Below are 20,433 nucleotides of genomic sequence, written 5' to 3' on the forward strand. Positions count from 1 at the left end.
CATTTGTGTAATAGGGGGTCTCGGAGTGCAACAGTGCTTTGATAGTATTCACAGACAGCAACACACACGGTGTTGTCTTGCTGGAGAGCACGGCTTGTATGCATGTCTTTTGTGCATTCAGTGTTACTACAAGCAGCAAGGGGAATGAGGGGTGGAGAGAGGTGGTGATGTATGTTTGTGTGTGTGTGTGTTTTTGGTGGGAGGAGGGCTTTGAACGCTTGCCTAATTGACCTCAGTTTGATATTTTTAAGGGTGGGGTGTACAGAACACATTTCCCAACATATCCACCGCATAAATGTAGAATTGTGTTGAAGGGGTGAGATTAATTCATGCATATAAGGTCATATTGAATATTTCCAGGCAGTATATTCCGATTATTTGCTCATTGTTTGTGCAAACAGATGACTTACTGTACCTCAACAGTTCTTTATACTATATTTTACGGAAGGATATGGCACAAAGTGGCTCTCTGTGACAGCATGCCCCTGTTACCAATTAGGTAATTTCCCATCTGCACATGGTTACTGTAAATTTTAAAGGTTTAAAGGCAAAGTAACAACATTACAAGCCTTTGAAACACCTGTGGAAAAATCAGGATCACACTGTCCGGTTCTTTGCTTGTACAACATGAGAAAAGAATTAAAGCCATTGAAAGTGAGAAGTGTTATACAGTATGTCTGAATGCCTTTGCAGATGGTAATGTTGACTCTGGAGCCCTAGCTGCTGCAGGCCAGGAAACATCACTAGCACTAGGGCCATGTGGGACCTCTGTGTAAAAAAAAAAAAAAAAGAAAAAAAAAAAAAAGTTTGAGATTTTTTTCACAGCCCATTGTAAGCAATCAGGCAAATAGAAGCTTGCAGTCGTGCAGTGCACAGGCACTTTTTTCCAGAAGGCAGAGAGCAATGCTCAGTCTACTGACAGGCGGGCCAGCACACCAACAAGAAGTCAGGACATATTCTCATAGCACCAACACACGGTAACGCCACCAGTGGGTCTTCTGAAGCCCACTTTCACTCTCCTGCGTGTTATTGCCCCTGTATGCATGTTCAACCTTGTCTACTGCTGCCAGTGAAGACCTGCAGATGCACTCAACCACAGGCTTACTTCTCAACCCTGCATCTGTCTCAACACTCACACCAGCGCTGTACCCGCGGGAAGAGGATACACATGTTTTATTGACAGAGCTACAGGTGGTTTGAGTTTCAGCCTCTTGTGGACTTGGAGAGTTTTTTGTTTTTTTTTCCTGTGTGGTGAGCTGTGGCATCTTTGGAGCCGGTATGTTGCATATTGTTGTGGCATGTATGGTATTCGTCCTGTTGGGCTCGGGGCAGGCTCAGGTTGCCACACAGACTCAGGGGCAGGGGAGTCGCAGCCAGGGGCAGGACAGCGCTGCCACTCCATGGAGGCAGGTGATTCAGTGGGAGAACAATGGTCGGGTGTTTAGCCTGATGAACAGTGGAGCTGAATATGTCCCTGCTGGGACAGGAACCCAGGACAGAGGTCCCAGGGTGGTTGTGGCAGATTCTCGCCCACGCTCCTCAGGTAGACCTCAGGGAGGCAATGTCCGCCGACAGGCTCCATCAAGAGGATCCTCTGAGACAGTCCGCGGGCAGGCAAGGCATCCCTTTGGCTTTGGGCAAGTGCCTGACAATTGGAGACAAAGCACAGGCAGCACAGGTGGAGGCCAGTTCCAGGGATCCACTCGCTTCAGGCAATCTGCAGGGTCTTCATCTTCATCGTCATCATCATCTTTCTCTGCATCCTCTTATAATGTACCGTCATACCCACAGTACCCTCTTCCTCAGCAGTCTCCCTTCCAACCAGTACCTTACGACCCTAGTTACGTAGAGGGACCAGCCAGGAGCTATGAGCCTCCCTTTCAGCCTGCTGTCGGTGGGGCATATGGCGGTGGAGGATACGGTGCTGGCCGGGCTTATACTGGAGGGGGGTATGTAGGTGGTGGTCTGGCCCCAGTGCTCCCAGGCTCGCCCTCTGATTTTACTGACGACAGCTACCGCTACTACCAATCTTACAGCTACGGGTCCAATCCTGCGGTTCCTGCACGTGCTGCCCAACCACCATTTGCAGATGGTCTGGACCACAGATACACCCACAGTCTCTACAACGAGGACACTGCCCCTGCACTCCCTGCCATCCCTGCCCCCGATGCCAACCAGGCCACAACCATGATAGTGGACAGGACAGGATCAGCTGGTCAACAACCAATCAGGAGCCCACAGTATGAGCAGTTTCCCCCATTTGGAAGACCCCAGCCTCCTTTCATGCAGCCCATTGCTCCAGGCAGAAATTCTCCCAACTCTGCCCTGGAGAACCCCAGTATGAACGTTGGGAGTGTGTACCGACCAGAGCAGAGAGGTACAGTAAAGTGTCTGTTTGGGTGTTTGTGAACTAAAACAATGTGTCCTTTATTTCCCATTTTGTCCAGGAAGTTTGGCCACATCTTGATAATATTAGGAGAGGCTGTGAGACATGAGAAGAGTGACAATAGCTGCAGATTAAACAAAAATATTTCACATTTCCAGGGGAAAAATGGAGCGCTTTCACTTGTAGGCATTCATCCAAGGTATTTCTGTCTTTGAGGCAGAAAATGAAAAGCTCACCATGTGATCTCTGTTATTGCTGGACATATGAGTTTGAAATATGCAAAACCCAGGGGTGTAGAGAGCTCACCAACCCCCCCCCCAATTACACAATCGTGTTTCTCCAATATTCCTCTTTCATGTTTGTCAGAGGTCTGAAGTCATCAGAATGAAACAGCTGCTTAAAATTCAGCCGCTTTTCCAGTTTACAAACAAAGCAAGGCGGACACAAGGTTCATCTTTTCCCACTTGTATGATTATTGAAACCAGGTGTTGAGCAAGTCCTGCCAATGTACAGAGAGCACACACAAGAACCACTGTGTTTTTTATTTTGTGGGGGGAGTTCTGTGCTACAAGAGAGGAGACTGGTTCGTGAGTCGTGTGGAGTTTGGTAATGGTGGTGGTGACCTCATAGGGGTTGGGGGGCTGGTGACATGGGGGTGGGGGTGGTGGGCAGTGGCTGCCTCCACGGCTTGAGGACAGGAGAGGGGAAACAAGGGAGGAGGGGGGGATACAGTTCTTCACCACTCCTTGAGGGGGAAGGAGAGCGTGGAAAGTCCCAGTAACACATGGGGTCCATTGCTTCAGCTACAGGAAATCAAAGAAATATTCAGGCAGAGTGGTCGAGGGGGGGTGAGGAGTGTCAGAACATGTATATGCACAGAACCCTGACTGAGAAAAAACAGGTTTCTTTGGATCTATTAGCAATTTGTCACATTTATTTTAATAACACTGTCATTGCTAAGGAGGAAGAAGTTTCTGTTATTGTCTATGGTGGGAAAAAATGACTTAGCTAAATGCAAACAACATGTGAACTTTCTCTGTGTTTTGACCGCCGGAGGCTGCGTCTGGTCTGAGCTGAGAGGAGATGAGGGCCTCCAACGAAATGCTCAGACACTTGATGATGCAGATTTACCCTCTGTTTTACCCAGTAATCTACCTTACTGTGCAGCGGTCTCTCAAGAGTGCTACCATTCATTAGACACTCTAGAGCTGGGAGCCATTTCTAACAGCACAAAAAGCCAACATATGTGCAGAGGCCTTAGTGCTCTCAGTAATCATTGTGATAAAGATTCAGCCATTGGGAGCAGCTGACATTTTTATTGCATCGCTTCATCGCAGGGCATTAGGCTGTTTTGTATTTGTTTTGTATTGTAATAACTATTGTGATCTACAAGTTTAAAACTAACATGAAAGGGAAGTTGTATACCACTTTCTTTAAATACAATGTTGTGAGGTATCAGAGAAGAAGAATTGAAGAATCAAAAAAACATCAGTTTCAATCTCCAGGTTGCTCATGAAATAATTCAGATAAAGTCTCTCAGTCTATCTCATCATGTGTAGCCAACTAAGGTCAGTTCATAAAGGTGCAACTAAGGTTGACGAGCTGGCGAGCATTACCATGAGTAACCAACCAGATAACTGCAGTGATTAAGTTTAATTCCATGAATCAAGTTCCAGTGCACAGTCACTGCCCATTCAAGTTGTCAAATGTTTCCACAGACAACCTGTTAACAGAATCTCACTGTGTGAATAGGGCTTAACACACACAGCAGAGTGTGGCAGGAGGAGAGCTAAAACTCAACACAGTGTATGTACTGTGTGTTTGAAGTGTTAAGCAAATAGATTTCACTACATGTGTAAAATTGGAGCAGTCTATCAAGTTTGCAAGTGTCTCCTCTCTCACACTGGCTCTGACATCATTTGACATCAATGGGGCCAATGACCACAAGTCATGTGCAGTTGACACGAGGTGCAAACAGACAACTGTAACCTCTGCCTGGATTACTTTCAGAGGCAAAGTTGTGTGGAGTGAATGAAGTGTTACATTTATCTACCGCACCGGAGTCGCACTGGTTGGGCTGGATGGTGGGTGAACTAAGCGCACACCAGAACCCAGGGTTTGCATCCTGCCTCCCCTCTGTGGTTTGTTTCAGGCAATAACAGCACTTTGATTAAGGTTGAAAAAAGATCATGGTTTTTAGTTAAATGTTGATTACCACTTTTTCCCTGTTAAACATACATGTGACATAATCACTACAACATGGTGTTGTATTGTAAGATTGGACATGCTGGTAAAAAACAAATGTAGCAATATTTTTGTTCTACGTGTTAAATGACAACATTTCCTTATTAGTTTATGAAAAAACTGAGTCCGGTTGGCACAGCGTTTCTTTCAAAACCTATTTCCTGTTGCAAATTAGTTGAGCACAAAACACCAGTTCTAATTAGACTGAAGTGGAAGGTGTGCCCCTGAATCTCAGCCACAATCTACTTTCTCGATTTTTTTTCCTGAGAAATACTTATTTTCTACCACTAGGCAAACTAACAAAGAACAGTGAGTCTTATTTGCAAACAAATTCAAGGGGACTTTACTCTGTGTTAGCTGTACTCTAACCAAGTCGCTGCTGAGAGTAATCTGACTTGAATAGTGCAGCCTTGGTGATGGTATTCTCTCTTTGAGTGTGTTCTAGTTTTGAAAGCTGCAGTGTTGCAGTGGTTTTGTGAATAATGAATTGTCTTTAATGAAGTGTCATGGCAAAGATTGGTTTAAAACGTCTGCATATTGTCCCAACTATGCCCTTTGCAGCACGTTGTCATTTCATCTCACTCTTCCTTACTCTCATATTCCCTGACAAAGCCACCAGCAGTGATTGGTTAGAATAATTAAACTGTAATTGGTAGATTAATTCATCAAGGCAGCACCACAGTTATTTCACTCATTAGTTTTACCATGATATCTTCAAATTGGAAAGGAAGTTTTGGTACCTCATCATTGCTGAAATGAATCTTTAATGTGTCAACTGACAACCAAAAGCAGAGTGGCTGATAATCATGAAAATAGATAAGATGCAAGAGAAAGTAGAGAGTATATACTGCCTGACAAAGGAAGCTTTGACAGTAGAATCTTCCATATTGATGCTGTTGTGATTTTTCATTTTTCATTGTAAAATGACCTCAATGAATTCCAAGTATTTCAATCTGTCAGTTGTCTGCAGCTAAACGGCCTATAGCTTAAAGCAGGAGTATCTAGAGAGGGAGCCCTTGTGTCTTTTATTATGCCATATTAGATGGTATAAAAAGCCTGGCAAGAACCAGTTTCTTCTCTCCGTGCCCCACTTAGAATGTAATGTGTGGCTTTGTCACATGCTGTCGAGAGCTGATCAGCTTTGGCTTCTCAATACATTTTATCCCTCTGAAAGAGACCCAATTTCACATTTCAAAAGATTAGGGGGCAGAGAACAAAGCCTTCCTAGGGTGAGGAGAAAAAAAACAGAGTTGCTGTTGGAAAACCTCTGCGTTTCACACTGGTCTTACAGTGTTTACGTGGTCTGCCCCACGACGCTTCCCCCTGTCCTATATGTCTGCCTCAGAGAGAGCTGTCAGATGGGATGTTTACACAGTGCCCGCAAACGCAGTGCCCTTATTTAAACTTGCAGCTGGGGAGGGGATACTCAGCTGGTTGTTAAACATGGGCAACTATGAAAGAGGAAGCTTCCTATCTGGTTTCCATAAACAAACCATGACTAAAGCCCCTCATGCTAGACTAAAATCAAAAGATAACATTATTTAATCATCTTCTATTCCTTTGTTAAAACATGCTACAACAGAAATTAAAGATTGTACATCATTTTTGATTTCATTAATGCTTACAGGCTTAGAGGTCAGAAGGTTTGACTTTGAGTTGTTTGAACAATCTCACATTAAAGCGTGTCTGGCCTTTGTGAGCTCAGTAGAGAGGGGTGATAAGCTATGCCAGAGACCCTTGCTGGTATGGCCTTCATTGGGAACTACACAGAAAGACATTTACTCTGACAAGTCAGGCCTGCTTTTCTTTTTTTTACTCATTCCTCTGGTTTTCTGACAGATTTGGACAGTGGCCCACTTTAAAATCAGGAGTGGTGTGAGATCACTGTTGTTTTACCCTGGTATGCATGTTTTCCCTCACTCTGTCTCTGTCTGGCTCTCTCGTTGTATCTCTGTGCACCTATGCCTTTCTACATCTCTTCATCTCTGTCACTTGTTTTCAGAAACTAATGTAAGAAAAACACAGGCTGCATTGCAGCAAGATCTCCTGTGATAATGTTACTGAGATATTCCCATGTTTAGCCTTATCCCCAACAGATATGAGTAGTCATGCTATGTTTGCTATGTTAAATGTTAAGATGAAGTGGCACATGCATATTAAGATTAGTGTCATGAAAGATCACATCACACATCATAGCCAAGAAAGCAAACAAGTATTGGGACATTTTTCCCTAGTAATAAGATACATTTGGTTGAAAATGAAATGTATTCAACACTGAAAATGGATGCACTGTAGATGTAGTTACATTTGGAAAAATCCAAAATGTAACCCTTGTTTTCTCTCTCCCCAAACTCACCCCTGTCTGAGAGGCATGTGAGCAAAAGCGTCTCATTAGAAAACCATGATAATAATCTGGAATGCACAGTAATTAGTGGCCAATGGATTTATCTAGAGTGACCCAATCATGAACTGTGGGCCCTGTTACTGCTTTACTGCCCGTCATATCCTCCATCAGCACCACCATATTTACCAGGTAATAAAAAATTGATGACAAATATGCAAAAGAGCTCACTGGCGGTTTGGCTGGAATTAAGAGATCAAAAGGCGACCTGTCATTAAATGATCAATCATTGACATCTGGATTACTTTAGTTATGAATGAGATCATAATAACAGTGCTCTAAATTCATTTTGTGACCTTTAACCACACTTACAAACATTATTCTAATAATGTGTATAAGTAATTACACTTATGAGCAGCTTTGTGTGATTTGTGAAGAAACTATTGTTCTGTTTAGTAGCAAAGTTCTGACAATGGACAATGACAATATAGACTGAGCAGTCTGTCTATCATTTCAGGTTTGCCTGACCTGGTTCCTGATCCCAATTATGTCCAGGCTTCCACCTACATCCAGAGAGCCCACATGTATTCTCTCCGATGCGCTGCAGAGGAAAAATGTCTGTCAAGGTAAACCCAATTCTGGATGTCCTTTACTGGCTTACATTTATTTATTTATACATGTCTTTACTTTTTCAGTGAGTTCATTCTGCTGTCGCAGTATCAAAAATGTTCTTGGCCCTATCAGTTCTGTTTTTCATGTTAATGACAATGTTCTCATTTCAATGGTTTCTGCTACATCTTAAGGGCAGCATCATGACTCAGTGGTTAGTATTTGTCCATAGATATTAAAGTTATGTTAAATTGGAAACAATCAATTGTGTTTCCTGTCTTAGTGTAGCCTCTTGATAGACTAGTTGTGCGTCCAGCCTATACCCTGTGCCGGATCAAGAAAATGTAAATTCTTTTATAATTACAATTTTTTATAAGCTGCTTCACCTTTGGGTAAAATTAACCAGTGAGTGAACCATCCACAATTCTAATGTAACCTTCAGAATTATACCCATTCTGTGCAATAATATCCAAAAGAAATAATGAAAAAAGTTGACCAACAGCACAACACAAGTGTACTAAATCCCGGTCACCTTCAGGGATGCAGGCTGCCGCGAGTTTCATTTCTCTGTGTTGGCAGATAGCATCCCCTGAGCCGCGGACCTGGGCCCTTTGACTGTCAGTGCACTAAGGACACTATTGAAATGATGGAAGTGCGCTGTCCCCATGGCTGCTCTATTTGCCCTCTTCCCATCACAAGCACAGCCATCCCTCAAAGCCCTTTCATATCCTGTCTGAGTTTGCAGCAATCACCGACAGATGGGCTGTTGTAATTTGCCATACACTCCAGTGTCAACAACAGCCACAAGACGAATGGCTTAGATCTTCAGTGGTACTGTGAACTCGAGGTTGTGCCTCCTTTTTCACGCACAAAAAAAGTGTATTGTACAACACGGTGTTCCCTCTCCCCATGTTGAAACTGTGTGTTTGGAGAGATGGTTGTAATCTGTAGAATGAATTATTTAGTAGCTGTTCTCCTGCCTCCAAGCCTTTACAGTCTTGCTCTTTTTTTTTTCCTTTCCTTGACTTAGTTATGAGAAACAGATATGCCGACATACTTTTTGAAGCCACTTGTGCAGTTTCCCTCACCGCTTTTTGTCTTGTTGTATGTGTCCACCATTCAGCTCTGCCTATAGCCCTGAGGCCACCGACTATGATGTACGGGTCCTGCTGCGTTTCCCACAGAGGGTGAAGAACAAGGGCACCGCCGACTTCATGCCTAACAGGCCACGTCATACCTGGGAGTGGCATAGCTGTCATCAGTAAGTGCTTAATACAAAACAGATTTTACCCAATCACCTACTCACGCCTTAGTCACTACAGCATCAGCCGCTGTGGTAGCCAGAGAGTTAGTTAGTAAACATCTGATTTCATTATAACAGAATGTATTTACAATGTATGTAGCTTGTACGAAACCTAACTACTACAACTACTGACTGACATGACAGTGGGTGTTCACTTTGAAAGGCTGATGATACGTGGTGAACACCTCTAGTTAAAACCTTAAAGACTTTGTATAATACAGGCACAGCAGCACTCACCCTCTCATCACTGGGAGTTGGATGTAACCCAAACTAATAACCCCAGCTGGCCTCACTACATCTCGGTGGACACCAGAAGAAGAAAGAGTTTAATGAGTAAATGACTGGATGAAGCCCTGGTTTATAAAAATTAGGGTGCAGTTGCCGTTTCTCTGGTAATGTGCCACCCCATGGACATTAAAAACTTGGTACTAATATTCTAATGACCCCTTCCAATGAATATCAAGTTTCTAACCTTGTTAACATGTCCATATGATGTTTTTTATATAATACAAGTCATATCACGACCAAAATAAGCAGTCAGCGCCATGACTGCGTATTTCCACCTTGGAACTGCAGTGAACCAATGATTCAGACAGCCGGGGTTTCATACGTCATATAACTAAGGAACCAATCTTGTCAACTTGCTGGGCCGGGGTGGGCTTACTAAACCGGACGCCTTGTCAGTACAGAGAGTTAGAATTTGCCTTAGCACAATTGCCTTAATGCTGCTTCAGCCACTGCCGGTTACAAGCTAAAACATAACAAAAAAAGATGCTAACTACACTAACTGTTCTGATATTCTCCTCATCTGAGTCTGGGTCCGACTGAGGCTCAAACATGTAGCTGATTCTCTCCAGTATTTCCTCTCACGCTAACCATGCTTGATATCCACCTGTCGCCATTACAGAGAGCAAGAGTTTGCAGTAACAGAGCCACTAACACAGCCACCGCCAGATACAAGCTAACAAACAAATAATTACACTTCCTGCTCTGATACTACTGCTACTGTCTTCACACCCCAGCAAACTCCAGAGTCTGGGTCAGACTGACGCTCAAATATGTGTGGCAGAGACTCACGCTGTTTCTTCCGTTAACCATCTTGATACGCTCTGCTTTTTCAAAGTAACTTAAGCAGCGGTGGTGGGGCACAATGTCTGATCCAGATTTCTCAAAGAGAAAGTAAGAGTAGATGTGCTTCCAGTCCCAGTTTTGCTATTTTTTTTTTCACTTTTTATGTAGGAAAACCATGTTAAACAAAATATTAATCATGGCAGAGTATTTTTACATAGTTTAAAACATATCTGTAGAGGAACTTTAAATGTCTGGGTTCATGGTGGGTTTTCAGGGTAGTGAGAGTTCTCTGTTCTCTGAAGTACAACACTGTGTGGTTGTTGGTTCATACCAGCACACCCTTGCTGCACAGCAACAGCCCAAAGTGTTGGAAGGCACATTCAGAGTCCATATCCAGAAAGTTGACGTGGTGCATGTCAAAGTCATTTGACTGAAGGTGAATGCAGATTGGGTGTCATACAGTCATAAGCCCCATATTGTGCCCTATATGGTTACAGTGCAGGAAAGGACAAAGCCTGCCCTGGTTGGCTGAGAAAGTACACACACACAGTATATTACGTTATTCTCGTCTAAAGAGGAGAGAGGGTGGGGGTGTGGGGTGGGGTGGGAGGAGGGGTCAAACCTATAGAGTTCATTTGAGAGCCAACCCAGCGTGAAATAGAGCAGGACAAAACACTCTAAATTCACATCACAGAAAAAATTATGGTATTTAGCTCTGTGGGTTTGATCAATTCAGAAAGCAGTTTTCTCATTGTGTCTTCCTCAGTGGACAGATTTTAGTTGGTTTAGCGAGGCAGCCGTGGCTTAGACTGAACATCTCTGGGGTACTGCTGATGAGGTGATTCTGAGGCTATCGTCATTGTTTTATGACATTATATTCCATGTAGACTGGCTCTTATCTCAATTTCAGCAAGTCCGCCCACTGACGCTAGTGCCAGGCTCTGCTTTACTATCCTCATCTTAGAGGAATGTTGACTGGCCGTTAGGAGATTGGCAGTGTTGTTGCTGTCTGACATCAGTCTGCATTTACACAGTGGTTCCCAGGGGGCAGTAAGCCAAGGCAATCACTCCACTGGCTGTGTGATCAGAATGACAAATCAATCCATTTTTCCTGTCAATCTGTGACACCAGATCACACAGCTGCTAAAGTATGATGGCATGGATGTGGGTTACTGGGACGCAGTGTTTGGTTACAAAGAAATCTCTTTAGGGGAAGAAAATCTCTAGCCCAGATTCTTACAATAAACTTTCCTGCCCTACATTTTTGTCAAATAAGCTGTGTAGTTGACAGTTTTGCTTTTCATTACATTCACTCCTATCGTTCTCGCTTGAGTATTAGAAGAAAGAAAGGGAACAGCATCCTCTTGAGTATCATAGGCTGTGAAAATGTTGGAATTTGTGTATTTTTCTTACCCAAATGAGTACACAGAATTCCACGTAGAACTTATTTTTTCATGCCAATCAGCGTGAGAGGCATGGGAAGTTATTAAAAGTGTTTGATTTGTTTGGTTTAACTTTTATTTTTGATATTACAAAAGTTAATAAAATAATTCTTCAGCTTATGCTTTATTTATCTCAGTCAGCTTCAGTAAGCTATGTGACCTTTGTGGTCAAAGATCATGGCTGCTATTTGTGCAGGTGCTTTGACATATGTCTTCAATTCCTGACTGCACTTCACAGAAGGCAAATGTCAGGCCACTGCTGGATAGTTCTCAAAGAACCTACTATAGTCATCTGTGTTTTACAACACAAACTGTGATCTGAGAAACCTTCAAAGTCTTGTTTGTTGCAGCACAAGTGGAAAATGACTCATGACTACGAAGACAACCTGGAATGTTTTGTATATTACGATCACAAGCTATTCTTGTTAAATCCTTTATGTATCCTTCCAACACTACATTCTCTATAGTTGACATAGTCAGTGAGGGGATCCAGGAATCCAAGGAGGCTGGGGACCTTTCCAAGCACCTCGTAGTCCAGCTCCTCCCACTCTCAATCTTTTTCTCTGCTTCCCTGTACTCTGTCTTTCTATTTCACACACACATACACACATATACTGTAGATAATCATCTCAAGATTGCCCCTGAAATGAATGCCAGGTTTGGGACACAAACAAAGACTGTGCTTCAAAATTCCAGGCCCTCCAGTTCCTGCTCTGATTCATACACATGTGAATGTATCTACTCACATACATGTATGCGTCGCACAAATTTAATGCATAACCATGTGCCCCACATAAAATAAGCCTATGAAAAAGACACACACGCACACACACACACACACACACACACACACACACATACATTTGCATGTCAACAGAGACAGGAGAGTAATTTATGCTCATAGTTACGCTAAAGGTAGTCCCCAGATAACAGCAGACAGGTTTCTACCTGAGAGTAACTACTAATTGGTTGCCTCTCCTATGGAAAGAATGAGTCCTTGAATGGTCACTTGCTCCATCAGTGGAAAGTACCCACTTTTCCTTCCAAGTCATCCTTCAATCTTTAATGACTGTTCCAGTAAAAGCTGTTGCTATGTCGAAACATGGGCCATGAAGTAAGGCGAAAGGGCAATATTTATATAGTCTGAGTTTGTCTGACTGTAAGAGATCCAGTGGTTACCTCACCTGCTACAACAACTAAAGTCAACACCACTTAAGTATACTGTGTGGAGTAATTTAAGAGTCAGTGAATAATGGAAATAAATACTTTCAATAAATGCGAGAAGGCGTATTTAAATCCTGTGCTGTATCATTTCAGTTGGGTGTCATCTTAAAGAACATTGTCACGTTGTTGCAGGCTGTTATTGTATCTTAAAGAGTTCTTGGCAGTTTAAAGAGGTGTTGCTTTCTATTCTCTAGTTTCTAGATCATTCATACCTTGTCTGCTTTCAAGCTTCATCAGAACTTTAGGAAAAATGACTCTGCTAATTCTTATGTGTTTTTTTTTTTTTCAATTAATTAATTCATCTATTTTTTTTTTATCACAAGCAACTTTGGTAACATGAGAGGAAACCCTATATTGAAAATGACAGCTATATTTTTTCCGACAAGGGAAGGTAGAGCTTCTATATGATATGTGAAAATAGGTAACTACCTAATCTAACAAGTACAGATTTCCAGTACTTTCTAATTAGAAGCTGGAAACTTTCTTACTCTTGGTTGTTTTCATTAAAAAAAATCTTTATCTGTGTCTCAAATGAGGAAATTTAGCAGCTGGCGGCATGCCTTAATCATAACACTATGATGCTGTATGTTAATGACTCCCAGATATTTAGATACAGTTAATTGTTGCATTGTTAATATACAGTTATATGTGCTGTAAACACTAATGTTGAGCATTTTGTCAGTGGGTAGAACAAAACATCATAAACAACTTATGATACATACAATGCTATGCAACGGTACAATGGAATACAATAGCAAAACAGAAACAAAGTGGCCACAGAGTTAGTTAAACACCTCTCTGAGCCTCATAAAGGAGGGATTTATTGTTAAGCTGGTGCATTAGATTGTCATAGATTTGGCTATGTGAACATTTTCAAATACGTATGCAGAGAAAATCCTACGTACTGTAGCCTAGAAATTTTGCTGTCTGAGATATAAAGACCAGATTCTCATTCGTAACATATTGCATATGTTGGTGCCTGTGACAAATGATGTCATGGCCAGAGACCTGACAGCCATGCTTCATATTCAGCACAGCTCCACGTCCTCCACAACAGACACTTGATTCCATGAGGTTTGTGCCTGTATTCACTCCACTTAAAGCGTATCACTTACCTTAAGGATTTCTGACCACACAGCTCAATTTACTGCTATGTTCATATGACATAGTATATCTGGTATACAGTATACTCCACAACATCCACTGCAGTAATGATTTAATGCTGGCAGACAGGGCTGTTCAGACGTGTGCACACAGAAACAAAAATCACTGTAAAAAACAGCTTTGAATTTGCATTTGTAGTATTTTTATTAGATGCATCTTTTTATGAAATAAATGGAAAAATTAGAACAATTAAGCTGCTACATAGCAACATCCAATCATGTAGATGAGGGGAAACAAAAAAAGGCAAATGGGACTGTAGGGCATTTTTATAATAATTTTATGTGTGTTTCAATAATTCAGTTACTGCTGCTGTGCATAAATCCATCAAAATAATGAGCAAAAGTAGAGCTTTCCCCATCAACATGGAATTATGTTGTCACAGCGCTCAGTGCAAATATACACTTGTTAGCATGTACCACAATTATGTTCAGAGCAGGCTTGTAAAAAAAAAAAGAAAGTGAACAGCATCTCAGGTCACTTTGGCATCTGAGAGAGGTCCAAGCCATGACGCACTTAATATTGCAGATGATGTCAAATGGAGCAGCTCATTGACAGACTCACTCACTCTGAGTCACTTGGTTCATATTCTGGTTCAGTTGAGATGATCAGTGGCCATGTGCATCCAGGCTTTCCTAAGCTGCTAAAGCTGTGCAAACACACACAAACACACTGAAACCAGCGCACGCACAAATGCGCTCTTACAATGATACACACACAAACTTACACATGCTCGCGCAAATATGTGCAGGCAGCTTTAAAATATCCACAAGCACACACGAACTCACACACACAAAAAAAAAAAACGTAAATGCCGACACACCAACAAACACACAAACACCTCTGATCTTGCCGACTGATACAAGCTAATTAACAACAATCATACATCATTAGGGTGTTAATGCCGTGCCTCAGCAATACTTTATTGCTTCCATTAATTAGTATCCATTGTCCTTTCATATTTAATGATGTGTTCAGTCAAGGTGCAACATCACTTACAGAAATGTTAACAGATGAGGTCAACAGGTTGAATTTAGAGTTTCTACACTTAATTTTGATAAACGGAATTTAAACAAAATGGCTTGATAAACTTCTGCTTAAATATTATTGCCTAGGCACATGTGACATAACAGATTGATTCTAGAACAATCTTGAACTCTTTCATTGTTTAATTTCTGACTGCATGCATGTTGATCTGATAGGCACTACCACAGTATGGACGAGTTCAGCCATTATGATTTGCTGGAGGTCAGCAGTGGCCGTAAAGTGGCGGAGGGTCACAAGGCTAGCTTCTGTCTGGAGGACACCACCTGTGACTTTGGCCATTTGAAGCGCTACGCCTGCACTGCTCACACTCAGGTAAAACAGCAAGCAGAAATATGAGTGGAGATTGTGACAATAGATAGAGAATAGATTTTGTGGTCACCCACAATACTTTTGGTCCACTTTCCACCACATGCTATATTAATCACCAGGTCAATATCCACTCTCCACAGTAGGTTGTTGCTGCAGCAGGATGTTATTCATTGACCTGTTATATTTGTTGCAACATATTATATATACATTTTGACCACAACTTAAAATTCCCACTGTTTTTGACTCAGATCAGTATTCCTCAGTGTCTCACCCCCCCACCCCCTGTTTCTCCAGGGTCTGAGCCCAGGCTGCTATGATACATACAATGCTGATATTGACTGCCAATGGATCGATATCACGGACATCCAACCTGGAAACTACATACTGAAGGTAAGAGTCAAGTGAGGACCTGGTGTGCATTGACATGGCAGGTTTGTGGACAGCACAGGGTCACATCTATACCAAAACAAATTAATCCGGGTTATAAAGTTATAAAGTTTTTAGTTTACTAGTTATCCAGAGTTTTTTAAGTTGCAGCACTTCATGGCTCAGTGGCATTGGTTTCCCATCCATCACATTGTCTGTTTTTCATGCATATTTTATCTGGCCAATATGGCTGCGAGAGGTACAGTTCACACACAAAAAAAATCTATATATGATGGTTTTCAGTGTTATTTATCCCAAGTACATTTTTTGATGCAAGTTTGTTGAGATTGTGTGATTATGATGAACTGTAATTTGCCTTCTGTCCATTGTCTCCAGCTCCAGGTTAATCCCAAATTCTTGGTGCTGGAATCAGACTTCACCAACAATGTGGTCAGGTGTAACATTCACTATACAGGACGCTTTGTTAGAACAACTAACTGCAAAATAGCACAGTAAGTAACACAGAACATAAAGTTTTTTATCAAATAGCTGATAATTAATTTTACTGTTCATTGTATTTGTTATGTTTTTTGTACAATTAATCTCTGGGTAATTTTCAGATATCTGTTGTAGAATGAGCATTGGAAAGCAAACTGTGAGTCAGGGTTTGTGTCATTTTCACACCTATGAGTTACTGTTAACCACATGACAAGGTGGCGGCTAAACGCAGTTTTATGAAGAGTCTTAGTGTTTTGAATTACTTTGTAGACTTAATGGGTTCTTGGCTGAAATGTTTGATGATTTAATGAATAATGTTCTACAGTTAAAATGAATTGCCTCTGAAACTTTCATATTTTCCCTCAAAGGGAGATGTAGGGGTCTTTCAACAGTGCTATTAGGAAGTGTATCATTGCACTCAGAATCACTATTATATCCTCTTTAAATGACTTGGGTCAAGTACTCCAGTTGGTCTCTCTTAGCTTCATTGCTACAATGAAACATTCACTTAAAAATATGTTTGCCAAAGCATTTCCAGAGTTCCAGGAAGCTGGGTATAATGGTCAGATACTGACGGCAATAAAATAATTGCATACTGAGCAGATGCTAACAGCACACCATTATTTAAGTCTGATATTTTAACCGCTTCTTATAAAAAAACCCACTTACATTATGTTATGTCCATACTAATAGGGTTTGTTTGATTTTAAACAAAATAGCACATGAAAGTCCAGCTTGTTTATAACAAGTAGCTTAGTTAGATTTGTTTTTGATGAACTGCGTTTGTGTACACTTGTTGATAACAAAACAGAGATGTTATTGACATTATCCTCTGTGTCTGTTAAAATTACAGCAAAAGTATGAAAACCTGATTTGATTAAAAGTCTAAACACAACAAAAATAATTGCTAGGAATGTCAAGCTTTCAAATTCTCCATATAACAAAGCCTGCACACAGGGCTGTAGTGAATCACTGGTGTTGTTTTTTTAATCCTTTCTGAAATATCACAAGGAATCTGAAATCAAGGACCCATTGTTTAAAGATTACTATATATCAGTAAATTAGTTATGTATCACTATAACCTCCATATGTGCCTGTACAAGAAGGTAAAGCTTGGTGTAGCAACAATAACTAAGGGGGGTGGGACTTAGTAAACAGTCATTTACGGTCATTATAACAAGAAGCACTTACGATCTTTATATATCAAATTGCTACCTCAAACTCACAATAACAAAAAAAACACATTAATATACCAATAAAAACACCTGGATTGCGAATCATGAAATGAACCCTAAAGCAACAGTAGGAAGCAGCAAAGGAGAGTTGGGCATACATTTATTTTTGTGATAATGGTCTAGTCATTCATTTCAGCCAAGCCTCTTAGTGGTAATCGACAATTTTGCATATTTTTTTTGAGATGTTGTACAGTTTTGCCATTACAGTGTGAACATCGAACATCTATAAAATGGTCTAAAGGTACTGAAAATGTGAACAGAAAAAAAACATAAATGTCATTTTAAGCTAGATCTGTGTGCTGTTTTATAATTCATGTTTGTTTATTCATTACTGTATGCATCTCTTATTGCATAAAAATCCTTCAGTGAGTCTGCAACATTACAGTTCCTCGAACAAATGTGTTTTTGTTATCTGTTTATTTTGCAGGTCTTGATCAGGCACTGGATGGCTGCCATACTAGAGTGAAATGTGAATGGAATCCATTTGTTGTTGGTTCATTGTTGATGTTGTTTGTCTCTACTATTCTGTTTTGGTATCCTGGACCCATGGCAAACAAGGGCTCCACTGGCACTGATAAGAATGTGGGGTTTTAAAGTAGACACACAAACAACGTTGCATAATGCATATTGCACGTTGATATCCCAATAATGAACCAACAGTTCAGATCCCTGCAATCTATGTTATAATATTGTCCAACCAACTATAATTCTCATACTGCAATGCTATCAGTCTGGTTTGGTTACATGCTAGGACACATCATTGACTTTCCAAAAAGTTGTTTACTGTATCTGAACACAAATATCTATGCAGACCCCCCACAGAGTGGCTTTGTTTGAATTATAAATAAAGCATTAAATGGTGCCGGTGCATAAATGAGTGGCTCCACACAAGTCAGGGTTCAGCAGAAATCCAACAAATAAAATTAGGGGACAAAGTCTTCCCAAGTGCATTTATCCATGCAGTGTGGGGACAGACAGAGATGCCCAGTGACTCAGAAGAACCCTAATGTGTTAGTTTTTTTTTTTTTTTTCCTCTCCACTGCCTCAATGGGTCAGGCTGGGATACTGTGATTCTCTGGGCACATCCTGTTTAATGTTGTGTTAACACCAAGAGGAAGAAAGCAGGTCCTATTTTCATTTGTCAGCTCCGTCAAATTGTAAGTCATCATAAAGACAGACTGTCAGCACTGGGTGCTGTACTTCTCCAAATCCTTGGATATAGGCATTGTGTCCCCATTCGTCATTTCTTATATCAGTAAAACAGGAACAGGAAGCTCAACTGGCAGAAAAGGGTGCTTTCCAGAAAACAAGACTCACAGTATGTAAACTGTATGCTTACACTGTCTTGAGGTCTTTTCTTCAACTACCAACACTGGTCAGATGGCACATGAGTCATCTATACCTTTTGAAGAATGTATATACAAATATTCCACTGATGCATGACTTTAATGATGGAGAATATTTTGTTGTTACTGTGCTTTGTTTATCCACTTTGACCTGTTACTGTAATTTGTGAAATCTAATGAATTTATATATTTTCTTGATAATCTGAATATTCAAATAGAATGTGTTGTTGGAAAAAACACTACTGCTACAGACTTAGTATGATAATGCAGAGTGCCAGAAAGCCGTCTCTACCTACCTCTCCACCTGAGTGAGCTGTTGTTTCCTGTTAAGTGTTTGGTTTCCATTGGAAACCCCTGCAATTACTGACTGTGGCCTCCTGCCATTCTGTTGCAGCACATAGCTGAAACCCTGATTTATCAAAGAACACATGATTTGGGATGACTATCACTAATTAATTAATATTCCAAAAGATTTAAATTTATAATCCTTAAGATTTCACTCCTGGTTGATACAGCTGTGGTTCACTACTACAGATCCCATAATTCTGGGGGTAGCACTCACTCCTTTAACTTTTGAAGAAATACAACATGAGAGCAAGTGGTGTATCTCGTTACAGTGCAGCCAAACCAACTAATGTTTGAGTCAGTCAATAATTGGCCCTCTTCCATCATTTCATGAGCAACCATAATCTTATGCTGCACATAGTGCAAGTAGTGTTTTACACAACAGCAGGGCACAGTAACAGTTGTACAGTCTGTCGAGTGCAACACTTCACTGTGGCTGGTCCTTTTTCATCTATTATGAAAAACGCCAACCATAAATAGTAGCAAAAATGGGATTTGATGAAAATCTTAAAGATAATTACTTTGATATCCATGAGTGTGATTAGTGAAGCAACCTTTTTTTCAGTAGCAATCTTTTACCAGTAACAGTGTGTGATCAGTATGTATTGATCAAACATTGATAGAGTGCCAAAATTAGTTGTTTTTTTACCATTAAATTTGGTTAAGTTTGTTTTCATTCTGCAATTTTAAATGCTTTTTGAAACAGGCGTTCTATTCTAAATGTAGAATAGGCCTATTCTTTGGTATCCAATTTACAGTAATACCCATAGGTCTTTTATATTGTACTGTAAATAGTCAGTTCTTTAATTTGATCCAAAACAACAAGTCTTTTACTCTGGTAGCTCATGATAATACTGTACACTCACTGAGAAAGTTGCATCAACATGTGATTCTGACACTCAGTGGAACGACAGCACAAGAGTAGGTGACAGTTATACAGCATCTTTGACATGTGGTGATGAAATTTGTATTTCTCTTACAGTTGAACACCTGTCAAAATGTCATATACAATAAATACATTTACACATCTGCTGTGTTCTCAGAATGGAATATGAACGCTATGCAGCACTCTTTCAGCAGTGGTTCACCGTGCTGCATACAAGACCATATCTTCAGGTTTACACAGAATACGAATTAGTAGATCGAAAGGAAATGCCATATGACAGGTGTGACAAATTACTGATATCATCCCCCTCGTAAAAGATTAGGTGTGATATGTTTAATGCATTGCTGGCACTGTATGTGATTTTGTTAAGGATGATTCAGGCAGGGATGCAAATCTGACCTTTGCAAATACAGGAAAACAGACACTGCATATAAGCTGCCTACAAACACCAAACAGTGAATGCAACAACTGTGTGGTGGCACCAGTGCTGTGCATACATGAATCAGTCACACTGGTTTTCATGCTGTTGTTGACTTTCCACAATCTGCCATGTTGACGTGTGTGTAGACACCCTAAAATATAATCTGACTGGGTCATATTTCCATCACTGTCACACATCA

General features: G+C 40.9%; 1 protein-coding gene across 2 annotated transcripts; it reads left to right on the forward strand.

Annotated features, from left to right (window-relative positions):
* The first annotated feature begins 839 nt into the window (after positions 1-839).
* loxl1 (lysyl oxidase-like 1) lies at positions 840-19,957 on the forward strand. Of its 2 annotated transcripts, XM_023411983.2 has the most exons (7): positions 840-2,377; positions 7,489-7,597; positions 8,704-8,841; positions 14,984-15,140; positions 15,432-15,527; positions 15,900-16,015; positions 17,664-19,957. In XM_023411983.2, the coding sequence occupies exons 1-7, from the start codon at positions 1,279-1,281 to the stop codon at positions 17,668-17,670; spliced, it is 1,722 nt and encodes a 573-aa protein (XP_023267751.1). In that variant the 5' UTR covers positions 840-1,278; the 3' UTR covers positions 17,671-19,957. The 2 variants fall into 2 exon arrangements, with proteins under 2 accessions (XP_023267751.1, XP_087031655.1); XM_087175529.1 differs by lacking the exon at positions 17,664-19,957 and having other exon boundaries at positions 15,900-16,019.
* Positions 19,958-20,433: the final 476 nt, after the last annotated feature.

The sequence above is a fragment of the Seriola lalandi genome, unplaced genomic scaffold, assembly GCF_002814215.2.
Source record: "Seriola lalandi dorsalis isolate HSWRI2012SDOR001 ecotype SW California unplaced genomic scaffold, Sedor1 jcf7180002054474, whole genome shotgun sequence".
In the NCBI taxonomy this organism is placed as follows: Eukaryota; Metazoa; Chordata; class Actinopteri; order Carangiformes; family Carangidae; genus Seriola; species Seriola lalandi.